The sequence below is a fragment of the Echeneis naucrates genome, chromosome 5 (assembly GCF_900963305.1).
Source record: "Echeneis naucrates chromosome 5, fEcheNa1.1, whole genome shotgun sequence".
In the NCBI taxonomy this organism is placed as follows: Eukaryota; Metazoa; Chordata; class Actinopteri; order Carangiformes; family Echeneidae; genus Echeneis; species Echeneis naucrates.
Genome location: NC_042515.1, coordinates 14,750,769 through 14,769,406, shown reverse-complemented (window position 1 = coordinate 14,769,406; position 18,638 = coordinate 14,750,769). Strand labels below are relative to the sequence as shown.

Genomic DNA, 18,638 nt, shown 5'->3' with positions numbered 1-18,638 from the left:
ATGAGTAAAGCAGGTAACCCACAGAAACGCACCACCTACCTCATCTCCCTCACTCTGGTGAAGGTTGAGGCTGTGCCAGAGGATGTAGCGGGGAACCAGACTGAGGCTCTTCCAGAGGGGGAAGGGAGCCCAAAGAGGGAAAAGGAGAAGGAGGAGGTGAGCAATGTCCCCGAAAAGGAGGAAGGACTTGTTGGTGCGGAAGTGGTGGTAAAAGAAAACACACAGGTGGAAGAAGAAGTGGAGCATGTGCAGGCCAAGTATGACAGCCCCTCTGAGAATAGAGGAAAGCCTGAGAGGAGGGAAACTCATGGACAGCAAAAAGACGTTGCATTGTCTGGTAAAAGCAAAGACAGTTCCGTTGTACATCCACCTGTTAGGCAGATGATTAAAGTGTACGGAGGAACTACCTCTGAGGGAACCGTGCGCAGAGAGGGACCTCGCTCAGAGGCGCTGCGTCCCAAGACGGAGCTCTACAGGGAGCCCCCCATGCTCTTCCTGAAGGGGGAAAATGGAGCAGATCTTAACAGTCGCTCACGTTGCAGCCTCCCTTTTTCCGTCCCACCACAAGTCAGCCAGCGGCCCGAAGTCCTGATGAGGTCACACGCAGGAGGCAACGCTGCATGCTGGAGGGAACTTAGAGAGGCCAATACGAGCCTGTATCACTCTGCTAAGACTTTGGACCGAAGGGATAACCGTATCGGGGATCAGTCCCCCTTAATGGCAGCTACAACTCTGGGGCCTTACAGGGCGTCCTGGGCTGACAGCGACGGCAGGGGCACCCTCATTCGCCCTGGCGCACCCATGAGTGGAGGATTTTCAGGCATTATGACCCGGGACAGCCCACAGGGGGAGAGACATTTTAAGACAGTCACCGTTTCCCTGCCTGCACCTCCTGCAGCTGACCTACCGCCTCACAGAAAAACCACCAGTCGAACCCTGGACAACAGTGACTTACATTCCCCCTCTGAGGAGCCGAGGAAGGGGAAGGAGGGCCAGGGAGGAACAATCCAGCGAGCTCCTCCCCGTGACCGCAAGATGCTCAAGTTCATCAGTGGGATTTTCACCAAAAGTGCAGCTGCTCCATCCAGTGTCAACACCACCCCGCCCCTCTATCCAGCTGTGGAGAGGGGCTCGAGTGAGGAGGAAGGTAAGTTCACCGTGTGCATGTTCAGCCTGCACAAAGAACTTCACGTCAAGCTTGGACTGTAAAATCAACCTATTATATAGTCTCATAGATCTGACTCTGTTATATGTGCAAGTGATTTTAAGCCATCACTAAACAAAATCAAGAGGAAAATAAGAGGAAAAAGGCTGTTTAGTCTGGGCTCATGCACCAGCAGAGCGTCTCTCCTACAGTTCTGCAGAGGAGATGTAAATCTCCTCTTCAATGAGAATTTGATAACGCTCTCTGAAAACATTATCATTTACTGTTTCAGGACATCCATCACTGCTCACTTGGGTTGAAATTAAGCGACTGAGAAGATCATTTTGTTCAATCTGATTAAACAGGATTACACATATATTACCATTTTTACAGCCCTCTGCGGAGTTCTGTGGACCTGAACCAAAAAAATCTGAGTCTTTTGTGATTATATGCTCATCTGCATGTGCTTCCTTTGCTTTAACAGGGATGGGGATGTTAACATGAGCAGCAAGCGCTACCTGAAAGTTTTGCGGGTGAACATTGGACTTGTTTGCGACAGGCTAGCTGATAAGTTACAGTACTTTGAAGGGCAATGACACAGGTTTACATCCGTGCTGCCTGGTTAAATATTTTATTTTGGTTCTAAATGTATGTGACACCACTTGTATTTGGTACACAACTTAGAAGAACAATGTTTGGTGAGAATACAATCAGCTGAGGTAGAATGGGATTTTGTTGAGCTATAACACAAATCCAAAGAGGAAAAAAAAAAAACACAGGATGCTGCTCCACTGAAAGCTGCAAAAGGCGTAGCTGTGTGTTGTTGTTGTTTTTTTTTTTTTTTTTAACCCAAAACTTAACTGCACATATGCACCTGTCATTGGTCATTTATCAATCTTAATATACTCTCCGTCGTGGCACAAAGAATAAACCATAACTCCTTGGCGCATTAACAAATAGCTAGTTCAGCTTTGTCAGTAACTATGAAAACATTTAAAACATTTCATGGAACAACATAAAATATTGAGGACTCCCAATCTGAAGTAAAAGAAATGATACAACTTTATCAATCTTTAATCTTTATTCTCATAGTCTAAAGACAATCATCTTTGACGGAGGGTGTAGGATTAGATTGAGCTCTGAATAATTTGTCAGGAGTAAGTGGGACATGAATAATTAAGGTTGGGGATACACAGGGCTGCGTTCATCGGAGGAGCGAGGAGAGCAGGAACCTGCTGCTTCCTGCTCTGTGCATAGAGTTAATCAGTCTACAAATGGATCCTATTCATTCGTCGACATTACATTGTGTTTAGGTGTGTGTGCAGCATAACCAACATCATCTCATATTTAATCTGTAATTTTAGCTATTATGTTGGTATCCTAATGATGAGCATTACTGGCCATGTTTAATGAATGGTCAGAAATGTGAGAGACACGCAGCTACATATTATCATCATGTGTGCACAAGTGGACATCATGTCTCAGTGCCACACACACACACAGATGTCGCTGTTTCCATGAGAGACCATTTATTGTATAGAGACCTGGGCTGGAGGCTTCTGGAAAATGGAGTCGCCATAGCAACAGCAAGCCGTAAGATATGCTATTTGGTCTGTGGAGTGACGGTGCTGGGATTGCCCAAAGATGTGGATGAGAGTGAGTTGAGGTGGGATACGGTTAGAGTCTCTGTCCCTCCCTGTGATGGTGTCGGCCCCGCCCGAGTTCATTGTGACCCGACCGCTGCAGAGTGTAAAGAGTATCGGTATTGTTGTCTCTAATGATGAATACCGAATTGATGCTTATCTCTCAGCACTTTTACAGTGTTGTCCAGAGCGTGTGAGTTAGCGGCCACGCCGGCGGGCATTTGCCATCCCCCTCAAACCTGCAGATATGTTGTCCTCTGCGGCTTTGTGTGTATCTGCGCATGTGGGTTTTGTTGAGCGTTTATTCACAGAGGCCCCTGTGCTGTGATCACTGAGGGTAGGCCTAAGGCATTCTGCACAATGTTTAGTGCATCATCTCTACAAAACCATCTAAAGTAATTTGTTATTCATTTTAAGTCAACACTGCTCTTCATATTGTGAATTGGGACAAAATTCACTTAAATTGTGTTAAGTTGCTCATAAATCATCAATATGACAGTTTAACATGCTAGGTTGTGACACCACTATTACATATTACACATAACAGTAGAATAGGTGAATAACGTTGTTTCATTATGACTCATTGTATAACCATTCATTTAGGCAGGCCTATGTTAGAGATAAACCCTTGTCAGTTTACAACATTGTGCTTTTTCAGTGAGTAAATGAGTTTACCTCCACGACCAGGAAACAGATCAGCGGTAGAAGATGAATGAATAAAATTTCTCACATCTTGAGATTCTGCCTCACTTATAAATGACATACACGTACCCGTAAATGTAACTAAATGAGCCACTTGACATCTGTCTATTGCTTCTTAAAAATCTTTTCCACACTATCGTATCCAAACTAAAGCTGAACATAAAGCAACCTCAAGCCAACTCCAGAAAAGTTCATCATGGCACGGTGCTGGTCTGAGATTCTGCCTTCAAGACCACTGCACTCTGGCTGACTCACTAACACACAATGATACCTTAAAATATTTGAGATGAAACTACAAAAATGTATGCATTTCTTATTTTTCTCATTTCTCATTCTTATTTCGGATGCAGGTTAGCTTCTTTCGAAGGTCCTTTTGAGCTGGTTAAATCTTTTCAATACCACAGAGGAGTCACAGTCGACAATACAAAATTGAAGAAATGAGGAAAAACTGTACTTGGAATAAGATGAATTATCTCACTGCAGCTGTTTGAATTCTTTTTTTAGCTTTCAATTATCGAGACTGAGTTTTTTTTTTTTTTTTTTTACTGTTTTCATCTGCCAGGTAACCATAATAAGGAGCAAAAGTGGCATGTCTAACAATGTTAGGTTAAACTAAAGATGTCTGGGATGCTTGCTTACTCGTGTAAACATGCACATTTATACACTTGATTGAATTTCCTGGGAGCTGCAGTCTCTCTGGACCCAGTAGGGAGGCATGGACACCTTGACTCTCCACTCAGTGCAGTCTTTACAGACAGTATTGCTGCCAACAGGCCACAATAACTCTTTCCAAGGGTTCTGTGACAAAAGGCCCGTTGTTGTTGGTAACTTACTCTGACGTGTAAAGAAGATAGATGCGGCTTTCTTTTTGTTGGTGATTTATGAAAAGAGGTCCATGTCTTTTTTATCTTAGCTAAAAGACTGAAGACTGGGAGCTTGGTTAGATAAGTTAGTTTGTTAAATGTACATTGCAACAACTTCTTGTCTTGTGTATTCAACGGTCATAGAGATACAAGAGGTTTTGCGTAGCAGCTATTTTAGACGATATAGCACCTTCTCAACCAAACAGATCACTGCTCAGCATCCCAACTGTCACCCAGGACGAGTCACCCATCCGTCACTGGGACATCACATGGGGACATACAGAGATAAACAACCGTTCACACTGAAACTCAGGCCTAAGGCCGGATATAGGCTTTTAAAATTTCCGTTTTGCTCGCAGACTAAATGACAATATTTTCAGCTGCACACTTCTTGAACAGAAAGTTATGTGAGGTGGTTAGCCTCATCAAGTCAGTCGGTTACTGGAAGCCAAATATTGTGCTGTTTAAGGTTGTCTCATTTGTTACTTTGCCGGTGTTCTGGCTCCGGTGGACTCACTGTATTTTTGGGTTTGTAACAATACGATTAAACCATTTTACATTAAGATACTCAGCAGATGTTTACTTCATACCACTTACAACCAATACAAACAGCATATAAGGTTAATATTTGCAATTTTACCTTTGTTAGATCACATTTATGAATGAAAGTACTGCTCTTTTTTTGTTTTCTTTGTTTTTTAATAGAATGAAAGTAAAAATGAAAATCAATTATAATCACGATGAGTGGACAAAAAATTATAAATGAAGCAAGTTCTTTCATAACTACTAATTATTATTTATTTGAACCTCAATTTATCCCATTGATGTCCGTCTATACAACTCAAGCTGAACACAGTCCAGACAACTTGGCTTGACAGGCCTGCTCTTTGTAGTCAGCAGTTGGGATGGGAGTTCAGACTTGTTTTGCTGTATTGCTCCCTCCATGCTCCCTCAGCCTGTGTGTGGTAAAAACCTTTTCACGTGTGATCTTGTGTCCAATGAGTCCCTGAGTTATATTTTCCTCCATTAGGTTTCCCTGTGTAGACTTGTCAGTTCCAAGCAGATGTTTATACCGTATTTTGCAGGTTTAGATGGTATATACTATCTAAAGGGGCGGCGTCTCCTAAATGGCATCATCTACTCATCATTAGATGGTGACATTAGGCCCAGGGTCATAAAACACACCCATTAATCCCACACTGTCCTGATGGCAGCTAGCTTGTCTCTCTGCTGCTGAGTTAGTCTGTCGTTTGGTTTATAGAAGCGGATAATCCTGAAAATTTTGTGGAAGTTTTCGAAGACGTTGTAGCACAAAAAAGTTCATCCCACAGAGATTCTGTGTGTTCCCCCTTTGGACTGAAAAGCAAGGATAAGAACAAAGTCTGCATGTAAATATGTTTGGTCCATCTCCTTTCACCTTTCTCCAAAAACACGCCTTCTTTATAAGTTAGAGCAATCCAGAATAATTTTCTGGATGGAATCTGAGATGGAAAGGTCAGAAGAAGATTTGGTGGCCTGCTCGTGCCCTGGCTGCATCCTTATCAGATTGGCAGCCATGCGGGGTGGCTCATTTCTTGGGCAAGAACACCATTTAATTTCATAATTTTTGGACATCCATATTACTTCGCTTGCTAGCTGCTGACGGGCTATTCATGGCACGGGAGCTGTCTGCTGACAAGCTGGTCCTGTGGCTCCTCTTTGTTTTGGAACTAGCTCATGCTCAATTTCATCCTCTGCTTCAAAGTCACTTTCACATTCAGAATTTTCAAAAACATGGTCCTCACATTCTGAAGCCTCATCCTCTACATCATCGTCAAAATCTTCTCTCACTTCCAAAATCAATTGCAAGGCCCTCTGAGCAGGGTCTTTTGGCCATCTTGATCAGTTGTGATAAGGAACCACAATGGCAAAGCTATATTGACGGTGTCCCGTCCTCCATTTATACCTGGGATAGAGTCTGAGAAATAAAGATTTGTTCCACACAGACACACACACACACACACATACTAACAGGCCAGTAACACTAGGAGGCCCAGACAAGATTGGACAGAGTGAAGGCACACAATTGCTGCACTTTTATTAGGCCAGGTCCACAGGACCTGAATAGCATGTATGTAATATAAATGTGTAGGAGGGGTGTAAGTTTGTGTTCTGGTATAGGTTCATCATAGAAAATGAGCCAAGGCAAATGAGTCTGAGTTTGAAAGAATAATTAATCATATCATTTTTCTTCTGCAAAAAAATGAAAATGGGCCCCACAGATCCGAACAGTACAACTGTTAAAAAATGTTTTAATTCCTCAATTTATTTCCTCAGCTGCATGTACCAGCAGTCAAGAATGGACAATGAGCCAAGCTGTGCAGGAGCTTCATTTGGTAAGCATAAGGACATAGCTTTTAAAAACTGCTGAAAGGGATGTGACTCAAAATGAAAACTGTCCTCCAATCAAATTGTGTATGTGTGGTTCTCAGGGTGTTTTGGGAGGTCTGTGCAGTGGGAAGTCTGCTCTGGTCCACAGGCATCTTACAGGAAGCTACTTGCCACTGGAAAATGCTGAGGGTTGGTTTCACATGACGACATCGACTGTGCTTTTCTCTGATGCTGTCTATATCTGCCTATCAATAATTTCTTATTTCTTATCCTGTTATAAGAAGGGAAAAAATACCAGCTAAGGAAAAAGTCTATGATGGTACTTGTTTATTCCCATATTTGCAGGACGGCAGTATATTAAAGATGTCCTAGTTGATGGACAGAGTCACCTACTGATAATCAGAGAAGAGACAGAACTACCAGGCGCTCAGGTGGGGTGGCATCAACATGAGTATAACGGAGACCAAATTCCATTTTGCAGATTCATCTTGAATCTTAGTAAGCTCCTTGTGCTGTGGGTGTTTCACTGCTATTTCCCTTCTTGCTTTTCTTTAGTTTGCAAGTTGGGTGGATGCAGTTATCTTGGTCTTCAGTCTGGAAAATGAGTCCAGCTTCCAGGAAGTTTACAAAATCTACCATCAGCTTGCAATGTACCGACCCGTCACTGAGATACCTTTTGTAGTTGTTGGCACTCAGGGTAAGACATACAGAGCATGTTCTTTCATTCAAATGTGTGCGGAAGTGAAGTCTTGATGCGTTTGTTGTTTCTAGATAAGATCAGCAGCACCAACCCCAGAGTAATAGATGATGCCAGGGCCAGACAGTTGTGCTCAGATGTGCGACGCTGCACTTATTATGAAACTTGTGCAACATACGGCCTCAATGTAAACAGGGTCTTCACTGATGGTATGTGTCCCTGCAGAGCCACGCAGATATGGAACTGCTGCATAAGGAGCAGACATATGAACTTTTCTGTTTTTTGTTTTTTTTTTTTTAAACCCCAGCTGCACAGAAGATCATGGCAGCCAAGAAGCAAGCTGCTCTACTGGCTTCGTGCAAATCTCTCCCCAACTCTCCCAGTCACTCTGGAGGCTCCACCCCAGTTTCGGGAGTCTTTCCAGGACAGGTAAAACTGTGAAAGGCCATGTGGAGGATTTTGGGCCGTTGGTGCAAAATTTGACTTTGTGTGTCTTTTTTCTTGTATTTCTAGCTGTGTGTTGTGTGTTTGACATTTGCAGTCTGGCTTTTTTTAAAGACCATCAGCGCATTGTTGGTTCAGATTCAATCATTTCCCCCTCTGTTGAATGCCCGATGCCCTCCTCCTCTCTTATGATGCTCTACCTCGTCCCTCTGTTTAGGCCAGTAATGGTGGTCAGAGCAGTGATTACTCTTCATCACTTCCCTCCACCCCTGTGATCAGTCATAAGGAGATTGGCAGGACAACTAGGGGGGAGAAACATGACAGTGCCACGCCCGGGTCAGTCCGCAGTGCCACCCGAAGACGCACCTCTCGATTTGCGGTACGAATTGATGTTTTTTAAGCACCGTTTACTTGCATTTAGTTTATTTTCATCCATTTCTTTTACATCATATCTCCCCTTTTGTTTAAATGTTCAGGAACACAAGGAACACTCTGGATAAAAGCTATAGTCACAGTATGAAATTTTACTGTTTCATATGGTTTTATTCAAATCCTGTCATCTCCATAAGGAACAGTTTGCTTGCTTTACTGTGAAACATTTTTTAAATATTCACACCAAGCTTTCAATTGCAATTTCAACGTCTGTGGCATATGTTAGTTTTTCTATTTTTATTAGAAATTTGATTTTCAGTTCATTGTACTCAATGCTGTAGTTAGTTTACCTGGCTGCATTCAGCAGAGTTGTGTAACAAAAGATGATAATGGGCATGGATTGATTTTCGGCCTCTAGGGGGCAGAGCAACAGGCTGCAAGCACAACTTGCACAACTTATGGGCTGAGAGCTGTGAGAGTTAAAAGCCAAATAATGACTGGAAAGATGCTAAAAGATGCTAAAATGCTAATTATAATGATAAATAAAATACAGGTGAAATTTTTATGTATTATTATTTGATAATATTGAGAAATGTAAATTGATACATTTTAGAAGCCATTAACAATTCAGTTATTCATGGCAAAGATTCTTTGCTTTATGAGTTATAATCAATATTTTTAACAAATCACCACTTACTTACCTCCGATACATTTACTTTTTACATTTCTTTTTCATCTAGGGGCGGAGAGGCAGTGATTCAAACAGAAGAAGTTCAGACTATAAAGGAGATCTGGGCAGCGGTCGCTCCATTCCCATCAAACAGGTACAGTACGACACAGATTTGCAGTTGATAGAGAATCGAATATGATGTATCTAATGACCCTCTGCAGAGGACATTACACCAGCAGTCTTTCAAAATCAAATGTGTGAAGGAAGTTTCATTGCAAACAGGCCTGATAAATAGTTGTTATGTGTTGTTGGCAGCCAGCAGTCATCATGCTGCTGAAATATTTTATGAGCACAACAAGACTTCAGCAATAAATGGTCATTCCTCAGTTTTGTCACCTCCATCAGGGCTTTCTGCTGAAGCGTAGTGGGAGCTCACTCAATAAAGAATGGAAGAAGAAGTATGTCACACTGTCCAATGATGGCATACTGTCTTATCACTCCAGTGTCAATGTGAGTCACTTTATTAAAAAAAAAAAAGTTAGCAAAGCATTATGCTGTTGAAAGTATCACTGACGGTGAAAGGTAATGTTTGGCCTGGCAGGATTATATGCTGAACATCCCCGGGAAAGAGATGGACCTGCTGCGAGTGACAGTGAAGGTGCCAGGAAAGCGACCCCCTCGTGCTGTACCAGCTGGCGGCCCTCCAGTTGGTCTCAATGGGAGAGTCAAAGATGTGCCGGGGCCTGAGGGTCTTAGTCCAGGTTAATGAATAAACCTGCATCTTTGCTTTGTGTACCATGAAAGTAATTTTATTTTAAGACATTAAAATAAAACCAGGAAGATAGAAAAAGAAATATGTGTGTTTAATTACTATTTTGCAGCTATTAGAGGAATTACAAACCACATGTGACTGAGCATTGCAGCAGCTCTGTCTTCTCACTTTAAGAAAGGCCTGATTTGAAATCCCCACCATGGGTTTTTCCCAAGTGAAGAACAGGTGCATGTGAGTGAGTGAAACAGAACTAAATGACCCTCAGTTGAAATGCAAAAATATAGTTAAAAGTCAAAAAGGCAAAAAGGTAAAGTTGGGGTAAAAACAGGACTTAGAAGTAAAGCAGGTCCCTTGAAATGTAAGACTTCTTGTGAGAAACAAAACTGCAAGAGAAGGGAAAACATTTGCAAAAGAGCCTCATTGGGGATTTTTCTCGAGCTTCATGCGAAACACTTTGCAGTTTACTTACTACTCTGCATGTTTTACTCTCTTTAGTCTCCATACAGAAACAGTGATGTCTTTTGTTTCATCTCAGAAACTCTGTTTTACATAAACATTTTGCCATTATGAAATCCATGCTTGCTGTCATCTCTATAGTCCCTGTTAGTGCCAGCAGTCTCCTGCAAGTGGAGGAAATGGAAGGGCTAGGAGGTGCGCTCTTCCTGAGGAGTAACAGAGGGGTGCAGCGATGTCCTTCCACATTATCCAACCACGCTCAAAGTGTTGGTGAGTAAAGGGCCGCAAGTGCACAATGTCTTTAGGCCAGATGCATATAACCTGCTACATTTTCCTGCACTCTTACGGCTAGATGCTGCAGTTGAGGGAGTCTCCAGCTCCTCCTCCACCAAAGATGTAGGCTCTGCCTCCCCAGTGACTGACAGGAAGAAGCATCGCAGAAAGAAGAGCATGAACCAGAAAGGAGACGCAACCACTGGCCAAGCAGACGGTAAACTGGAACAACTCTAAGCGTGCATTCAGAAATAAATAATCATATTCTGATATTTTTAGATGGTGTAAAAGATTGAGATCTATTTTATTACACTGAATGTGTGCTATAAAACATGTAATGTTTTATAATTCCTCTTTCTCTTTCTTTTTTTCATGACATTATCTCATATAGCGAAACGCAAAATGTGGAAACTTAAAAGCTTTGGTAGCTTAAGAAACGTAAGCAAAACAGGTAATGTTGATTTCTCAAACCCTAACTGACTGTGTACATGTCAATCTTTCTGCGTGTGTTTCTGTCATATTAGGGAGGGACATTTTATATTTTATTATTGTATTAAGTTTGTTGAAGCATTGCTAAATGAAGCTGTGAACCAATATTAGATTGCTACAATTTACATACAGATACATTTTTCATCATCATGACTGCAGAGTTTTGCATGCAGGTCAAGGTTTCTGTCATATTTTGAACAGTTTGCAGAGCGAAAAAAAAAAAAAAAAAAACTGGTGATACCTGGATTTTGCACAGATACACAGAAAACTTCAAACCCTTTTGTTTACACTGCAGGAATGTTTGCATTCATGTGACCCGCAAACTAAAAATAGGATAATAATCTCTGCAGTGTGTTCATGTTTTTCTGTGTCAGATGAGGATAACTTTGACTTCCTCATCGTGTCGAGCACCGGCCAGACTTGGCACTTTGAAGCCCAGAGTGTGGAGGAGAGAGATTCTTGGGTCCAAGCCATCGAGAGCCAGATCCTGGCCAGTCTGCAGCTGTGTGAAAGCAGCAAAAACAAGGCAAGAAAGAACAAAAGGCATACAGTGCACTTTCTGTACACAATGCATCCACTGTATTTCACAATGATATGTCGATATTGTTTTTTACTTTCTGTATTGTTATTAATTATGTTTATACTAGTATTGTAACTTTCTTATTTTAACCAGTTGCTGTAAAAATGATAACTCACACAATCACACATTCACACATTTACTTTCGTAAATTCCAACCAAAAAAGCAAAACAAAATAGAGGATAGATAGATAGATAATATTGCACTTAATAGTTAAATCCAGGAAGCATTTACATTAATGTCTCTGGTCTCTGGAGGGACCCGTCTAGTCTCTGGGGGGGGGGGGTCTGGTCTAGTCTCTGGTCTCTGGAGAGGTCCGGTCTGTGGAATACTACAGATACTCAAAAACTGTACTTAAGTCCGCCCCTGTTAGTAGGATACTTCATCTGTATCATCTGGATATATTCTCTCCTTGTGTTTGTGTTCCAATACAGTGATGACTTCATAAAGACATTTCACAATATTATAAATATTTTAAAAACTCCACATGTGGCTTTTTTTTAATGAAATAGCGTAAAATGTACCTGCTTGCATCAGGTTGGATAGAATCGTACACCCAAGGTTTATTTTCATGCAAATCAGGCATTGCAGCTTAATATTTAGACCCATATTGGCATGAAATTGTGCCTCGCTTCCATCTGTTCAGATCGCCTCTCATTGCAAGTCAACAGTATAATTCTTGAGGCTTTATTTGCCAGAGGGAGACACACACTAAGAATAAATAGATTATATAATAGAATCATTTTGGGGTGCAGAGTGTGTTTCCTGAATGAGTCCTGAGCCCCATCAAGGACATAAATGAAGTTTCAACACAGCTTTTTTTTTTTTTTCTTTCTTTTTGGAAAATCTAAATCATTAATTTGGTCAAACTCCAGTATCATCAGCCAGTAAGATACAGACAGTGGATAGCTATATTTGGGATGTAAATTTTGCACTACAGGATGCCAAACTGGGTGGTATGATTTTTCTAAACCAGGGACTCATTATGTTGAGGGGATTTTACTATCGCCTGAAATACGCACACTATCTGCTGTCTAATCTTGTGTGCTGTATATTGACCCCCTGGGACTCCTGGATAAGAACAGTTTTCCTTCAGGAGAAGCAAACCTGGACTGTCTTTTCGCCCCATTAGGAAACTGCAGCTAAGACACTTGGCCAGTGCTGTCCGTGTCAAACTGACAAATGGCCTGGACTGGTTGCTGTTCTCGAGTGGGGAGTGTGTCCTGGTTCAGCATCAGTTCAATCATCTTTAAAAATTATAATTGCCACTAATGTAATGATTACAGGAATCCCACAACACACACATTCTTTATGTGAAAAGAATCTCCTAGGAGGCCAGAACCCTTCCTTTTACAGCTTCAGATGGTCATTAAAATGATTGTAGCCACCTACTGCAGCTTTTTCACTGGGAGGTTTAGAAATGATAGTCATTGTTATTCATAATGAGGGCCGTTTGCAGAGCTGGCATGAGACAGAGAAAAGCTTCCTGGTGTGTCTTTCATTTTAACCATGCATACATGTATACGTTTATCCACAGAGTGAAGCAATGGCTCTGCAGGCAATCCGCAATGCAAAGGGCAACAACTTCTGTGTTGACTGCGATGCTCCAAGTGAGTACACACTAACAGCTTTTCTCCTCTTTCTACATGTCCATACCCGTGTTTGTTTTTTTCGGTACATTTCCCATCTTGCCTTATTCTAACCTTGTAAATGTGTCCTTACACCAGCTACCCTTTTTATTTGGCGTTTTTTCAGTTCGTAAGCTCGATGAAATAAGAATTAGCTCTGAGAGGAATGTGGTGAAAAGAACTTGTGTAGCTTTGAAAGAAGCTCCCCATCTTTCAGACTAAGAACACTTAATTTGGACTACATGTACATTATTAGGGTTTGAAATACTTTAAAATGTAGTTGCATCATTAATTATTTATTGTTGTAGTCACATATCACATAAAAGACATGGTTGAAAGACAACATAAAAGTACTATGTACCTCTGTTTTACATGCACTTTGCACTGAATCTGGGAATAGTCATGGATTTGTTGAGTGACTGTTGATGACTCTTAAAACAAAGCTTAGATTTTTTTGCACCTTCGTCTGTATATTTACTATTTGCACAGGAAAAAAAACAATTATTGCATTATTGTAGAATTTCTAATGACAAGCGGACAAAAGCTTTAACTCTCAAGCCAATGGCTGCAATGCAATCCTTTGTTTTTTGAAAGATCAACCATCATAACTTCACACAAATAGCCCAGACCACTGAAAGGAAAATCTTAAAAATCGAGCAAAATTATAAGAAAAAGCAATTATTTTTCTGCTTGAACACTTTCAGGCGAATGTATTTGCTTCACTGGCCACAGATTTAACAACTCTGCTTTATTATTTGGCCAAACAGGATTTCACACAAGCTCAGACACTTTGGTTCTAAGACAGGGTCAAACTGCCACACTTCAAATTCAAATGGTAGAAGTCTGCCCACCATATGCAGAAAGGTCAGTTTCAAATGAATCTTCAGCCTTTTCTGTTGTGTGTACTATCCCTCTCGCAAGATCCAACCTGGGCAAGTCTGAACCTGGGTGCTCTCATATGCATCGAGTGTTCGGGAATCCACAGGAACTTGGGCACCCATCTGACGCGTGTCCGCTCACTTGACCTTGATGATCTACCACGAGAGCTAACTCTGGTTCTCCGTGCCATTGGCAACCACATGGTCAACAGTATATGGGAGGCACGTACACTGGGGCGGCGTAAACCAGCACCTGATGCTACACGGTAAGGAAAGAGGGCAGAAAGTGCACATTTTTGTGCAAGACAGTACAACATATTATTGATATGACATGAAGCAGTACTGCTTTAGTTCAACATTTTACATCTAGGTATGAGCCACATACTAACAATGATGTGTCTGGATTTACAAGTTGCACAGAGAAGGAAATGTTCAGTTTGATGAAAAGCTGTACATGTATTTCACAGTATTTGTTTCTCTGCTTTTGCTTTTTGTTCAGAGAGGAGCGGGAGTCTTGGATCCGAGCCAAATATGAGCAGAAACTATTTGTGGCGCCGTTGCCTCCTCCCACCCCCAGTGAGGGCCCAGACATCACACTATCTGGTCGTCTTCTGCTGGCAGTGATGGAGCACAACCTCCCCAAGCTGCTGCTCCTTTTGGCCCACTGCACTAAGGAGGACATTAATGCACCCCTCAGCCTGGCACTCTCCTCTAGGTCGCTCTTAGCGCTGCGTCTGCCCGGCTCTGCCCTGCACGCTGCCTGTCAGCAGGCTGATGTGGTGATGACGCAGCTTCTTGTTTGGGTGTGTGCTTCTCTGCCTCTTTGTTTCACTTCACTGTGGTTGTTCCAGTTGAAAGACAATGCATATGATCTGAGATCACATTGCTCTCGAAGTGTAAAACAATTTTAAATTTCAATGTCCACGGCAAAGCATCATGCTGAGTTATGCTACACTGCCTAAAATAATATTGTCACCCTTCACTAACCTCTAAATATTAGACTCAGCGAGAAAGAAAAAGTGCTGAAAATAGTGACTCAGCAAACCACTCGAGGTGCTTTGTGTGTCAAAAGGACAAAAGCTGGCTGAGTCACGCCTTGATACTTTAAGGAAGCCCCTTCAGGTTTTAGGCTTCAGATATCACAGACCATTTATTCCACTTGTGACAAAGCCTCCTAAATATGTGGATGATGGTACAATTACATAGTGTAATCCAGTCTGATTGTCTTTCTCTCCTTGTGTTCAGTATGGCTGTGACGTTCGCTATCGGGACGCTCAGGGGCAGACTGCGCTGACTCTCGCTCGCAGTGCTGGCAGCCAGGAGTGCGTCGACATCTTGCTCCAGTACGGGTGTCCAAACGAACAGTCCCCCTCCATCGGCACGACAGTCGGTTTCGCAGCAGCTGCCACGTCCAGCTTCCCCGTTGCTATGACGCCGAGCCTAACAGTTGCCACAACACTCAAGATCACGCACAAGAGCGGTGGCACCAGCTTGAGCTACAGCACCTCCAGAAGAGCAGTGTCATAATGGAAATATGGTGTGGTATAAAGTGTGTGAATGCATGTGAGAGAGTCTCTGTGTGTGTGTGTGTGTGTGTGTGCGTGTGGGATGAAAACACACACTGTTAATCTCACAGGCACATTCAGTCTGCTACAATGATGAAACCAAAACAAAAAGAGAAATTTTCCTGACTACACATGACTTGGCGTTCAGATTTAATAGGAATGTATTGCACTGTATACCAGCTGGTATGATTCATCTTTCCTCATGCAGTCAATATTCAACTTTATTCTCCACTCTGTATGGAGTGGAAATCTGCCTTTGGCCTCAAACAGCTTAACTGAGCATTTAGAGCCCAGAAGTAAAATTCTGCAATAAGTTTACTATTTGAAAGATGGACATCTCTCTTTTCAAGTCTTGCTTGAAATCCTAATGTCAAACGCATTCACACGTTTTCTTAACTTTATTGACCATGAATGTTTTAAATCTAGAGTATGTATACTGTGTTGCATTCAATGCAGCTGGTCGTTCAGTGCATAAATAATGTTGTGTAAGTTGATTTAAAAACAAAAAAAAAAAAAGAAAAGAAAAAACTTTACAGTGGTTGGAAAAGAAAGGCTGTTAAAATAGCTGTATAGAGATACAATGATGAAATGCTATAATATTCTAAAAATCTAAAAGTGCTTCATTTTCCAGATTGTTATTGTATGATTTGTACAGTTGGTTCTGTGTATAAAACTCAAAGGGTTATTCATAGCTGCACAGAGATTTACTGCACAGCCTCTTGGTTTGGTTTTCCTTTGACAACCACCTGATTAACTCTTTGACATTTAAGTCTGAGAATTCTATATTACGTTTACATCACTGTGTTTGACATAAACTACTGCGTATGATGTGTGCGTCACGGCAGCAGCTCATTACCATGGGGTGGAGTGTACTGCTACACGTGTATATGAAGAAGTGAAATGCCTCGATTTTAATTGAATGTATATGAAAAGAGATGATTTGAGTCAATTATATCAAACACTAACACGTTTTTCAGATGATATTGTTTTATTTTTTAATTAACTAATATACCTGCTGTGACTAATAGATATTGAAAGTAATATGTTTAACAGATCAAATGTTTTGATCTATAAAACCGGGCCTGTGAATGACTATGATTATATTTACAAGTGGCTGAAAATCATCATGAACTAAAACAATGTTGCCCAAATTAATATTTAATAAGAAGGCATAAAAAACAACCCTTCTGCAGTACTGTGTGTATTTTTGTGTTGATCTGAAGATGCTGAGTGTACTTGTCTGTGATGTAAGCATCTCTCTCCATTTGTATTTTTTTACTCATGCAATGGTTCATAGAACATTCATTATCAATACACTAAGGCTACTGCCCAAGCTGTGGTGTCCTGTTCAGAGTCGTGTGTGTTTCTGTGTGTATGGGCTCTCAGCAAAAACTTTAAAAGGCAAAAAGCAAAAGGCAAGTTGTTCTGTCTCTCTCTCTATATATATATGTGTATATATATTAAGTTGATCCAGACTTGGTTGTTCACACACTTTAACATGCTGTACAATCCATTCCTGGGAGGTTAAGGGCAATTCTAGCTTACAGGCTCATCGCACAGTGTCATTGCATCTCATGTGCGCAGAATTTTTCAGTTTCAAACTGAGCAGAAGACTTTGTTTCCTGGACAGGTGGAATCCTTCAGTAGCCGAGGACTCCTCAGTCCTCTAGCCTTTGAATGTGAGGTCTTTTGGATGACAGCAGCTCTTGTTGAAGGCCCCTGCTGGCTTTGACCTCCTTTTGTATAACAAAGTCACAGATTTTATTTTATCAAACCATGTGTGAAAGGACTTCAGTTTAATGGCTTTGCCTAGTAAGTCACATCTAAGCCTATATTTATGAATGTTTGTTTTGACGAGTTCCATCACAAAGATCTTGTATCAAATTGAATAGTCATAGATATGAATAAAATAAATATTCAGTACAATCACTGCCACCCAGTTGCAACACAATAGTCGTAATCCAACTGATTACTGTAAATTCCCAAATCAGTGGAGATGCTGCTGTTTCTCAGTCATCCAGGTTTAAGAGCTGGATGAAAACAGCTTGACTTGTTTGAAAGTCCATGGAAATGAGAGGATTTTTAAAGGCTGGTGAATGTCAAGCAAGTCCAGTGGCCTAAAATCCAGCTTACATATATATATATTACGATTTGTGCCCCATAGACCAGAGTAAGACAAATTATTTAGGGGTGACAGCCACTGACTCCAGACCTCTGAAAATAACATCAGTACTGTATAGTGTATATGCTCATTACCAATCATTGATACTGACGCAGATTCACTCCATTTCATGTTTGTGTTTAAAATGCTGTACAACCTTCAAACTCCTCCCAGAGGCTTTAGTTCTAGAAAATGTACACAGTTCAAATAGACTTAGAGATGTTTTACTCAGACTTAAATCTTAAGCATTTGTTATCATGGTTGCTGGTTTCTCCCAAAAGAAAATAGAATTTGCTGTTCTTCAGTGCTTTTGATGCTTTTTGGAAATTTACTGCTTGACACAAGTTCTGGGCCATTTTGGACCATTTTGATATGCCAACATAAAACTGCTTCATACCAAGTTTGGTGTTTAATGTATAAGAAAACAAAGTGAAATGGACATGTCAGATAATCATCAACAGAGTGCATGTACAATAATAAATAGCAGCAACCATCAGTTTCATTCTGAAATAAAACCAAATTCCCCCTCCACTCATAATTTGAAATAAGGCTGTTGTGATTATGTCATTTCCTGGGCTTTTGTTTCTTTGGCTCTCGGTTTGTTTTTTTTTTTTGCTACATGGTCTTCAGCCTTCCTCCTCTGTCTTTATTTGCCCACTTAGTGTAATATAGTCAAGGATGGGTGCCAGGACTGGGAAGGGTAAGGAGGACTCAACAAATGACTGAATCATCACTGGAAAACAATCTAAAAGAGCACATGTGCTGTTAGATCCTTGATGTCATACTCACCTGTTACAACCATCTGAAACACTAAAGCTGAGATTTAAACCTCAGCTATGTTAAACCTTTCAGTTTCGGGATGCCAAACTAAATCCTCAGCAGTCTTCAGTATTTTATTTATATATTTGCAGTTACTGCTAAGTTCCCAACATT

The 18,638-nt window shown here is 41.2% G+C and overlaps 1 protein-coding gene across 1 annotated transcript; it reads left to right on the top strand.

The window, feature by feature from the left end:
• On the top strand, positions 1-15,506 carry LOC115044168 (arf-GAP with GTPase, ANK repeat and PH domain-containing protein 1-like). Its single transcript, XM_029503039.1, has 19 exons — positions 1-1,147; positions 6,669-6,727; positions 6,824-6,911; positions 7,068-7,153; positions 7,278-7,419; positions 7,494-7,628; positions 7,727-7,848; positions 8,081-8,242; positions 8,976-9,059; positions 9,311-9,415; positions 9,507-9,666; positions 10,275-10,403; positions 10,486-10,623; positions 10,798-10,857; positions 11,270-11,445; positions 13,011-13,083; positions 14,023-14,245; positions 14,479-14,782; positions 15,225-15,506. The coding sequence occupies exons 1-19, from the start codon at positions 1-3 to the stop codon at positions 15,504-15,506; spliced, it is 3,675 nt and encodes a 1,224-aa protein (XP_029358899.1).
• Positions 15,507-18,638: the final 3,132 nt, after the last annotated feature.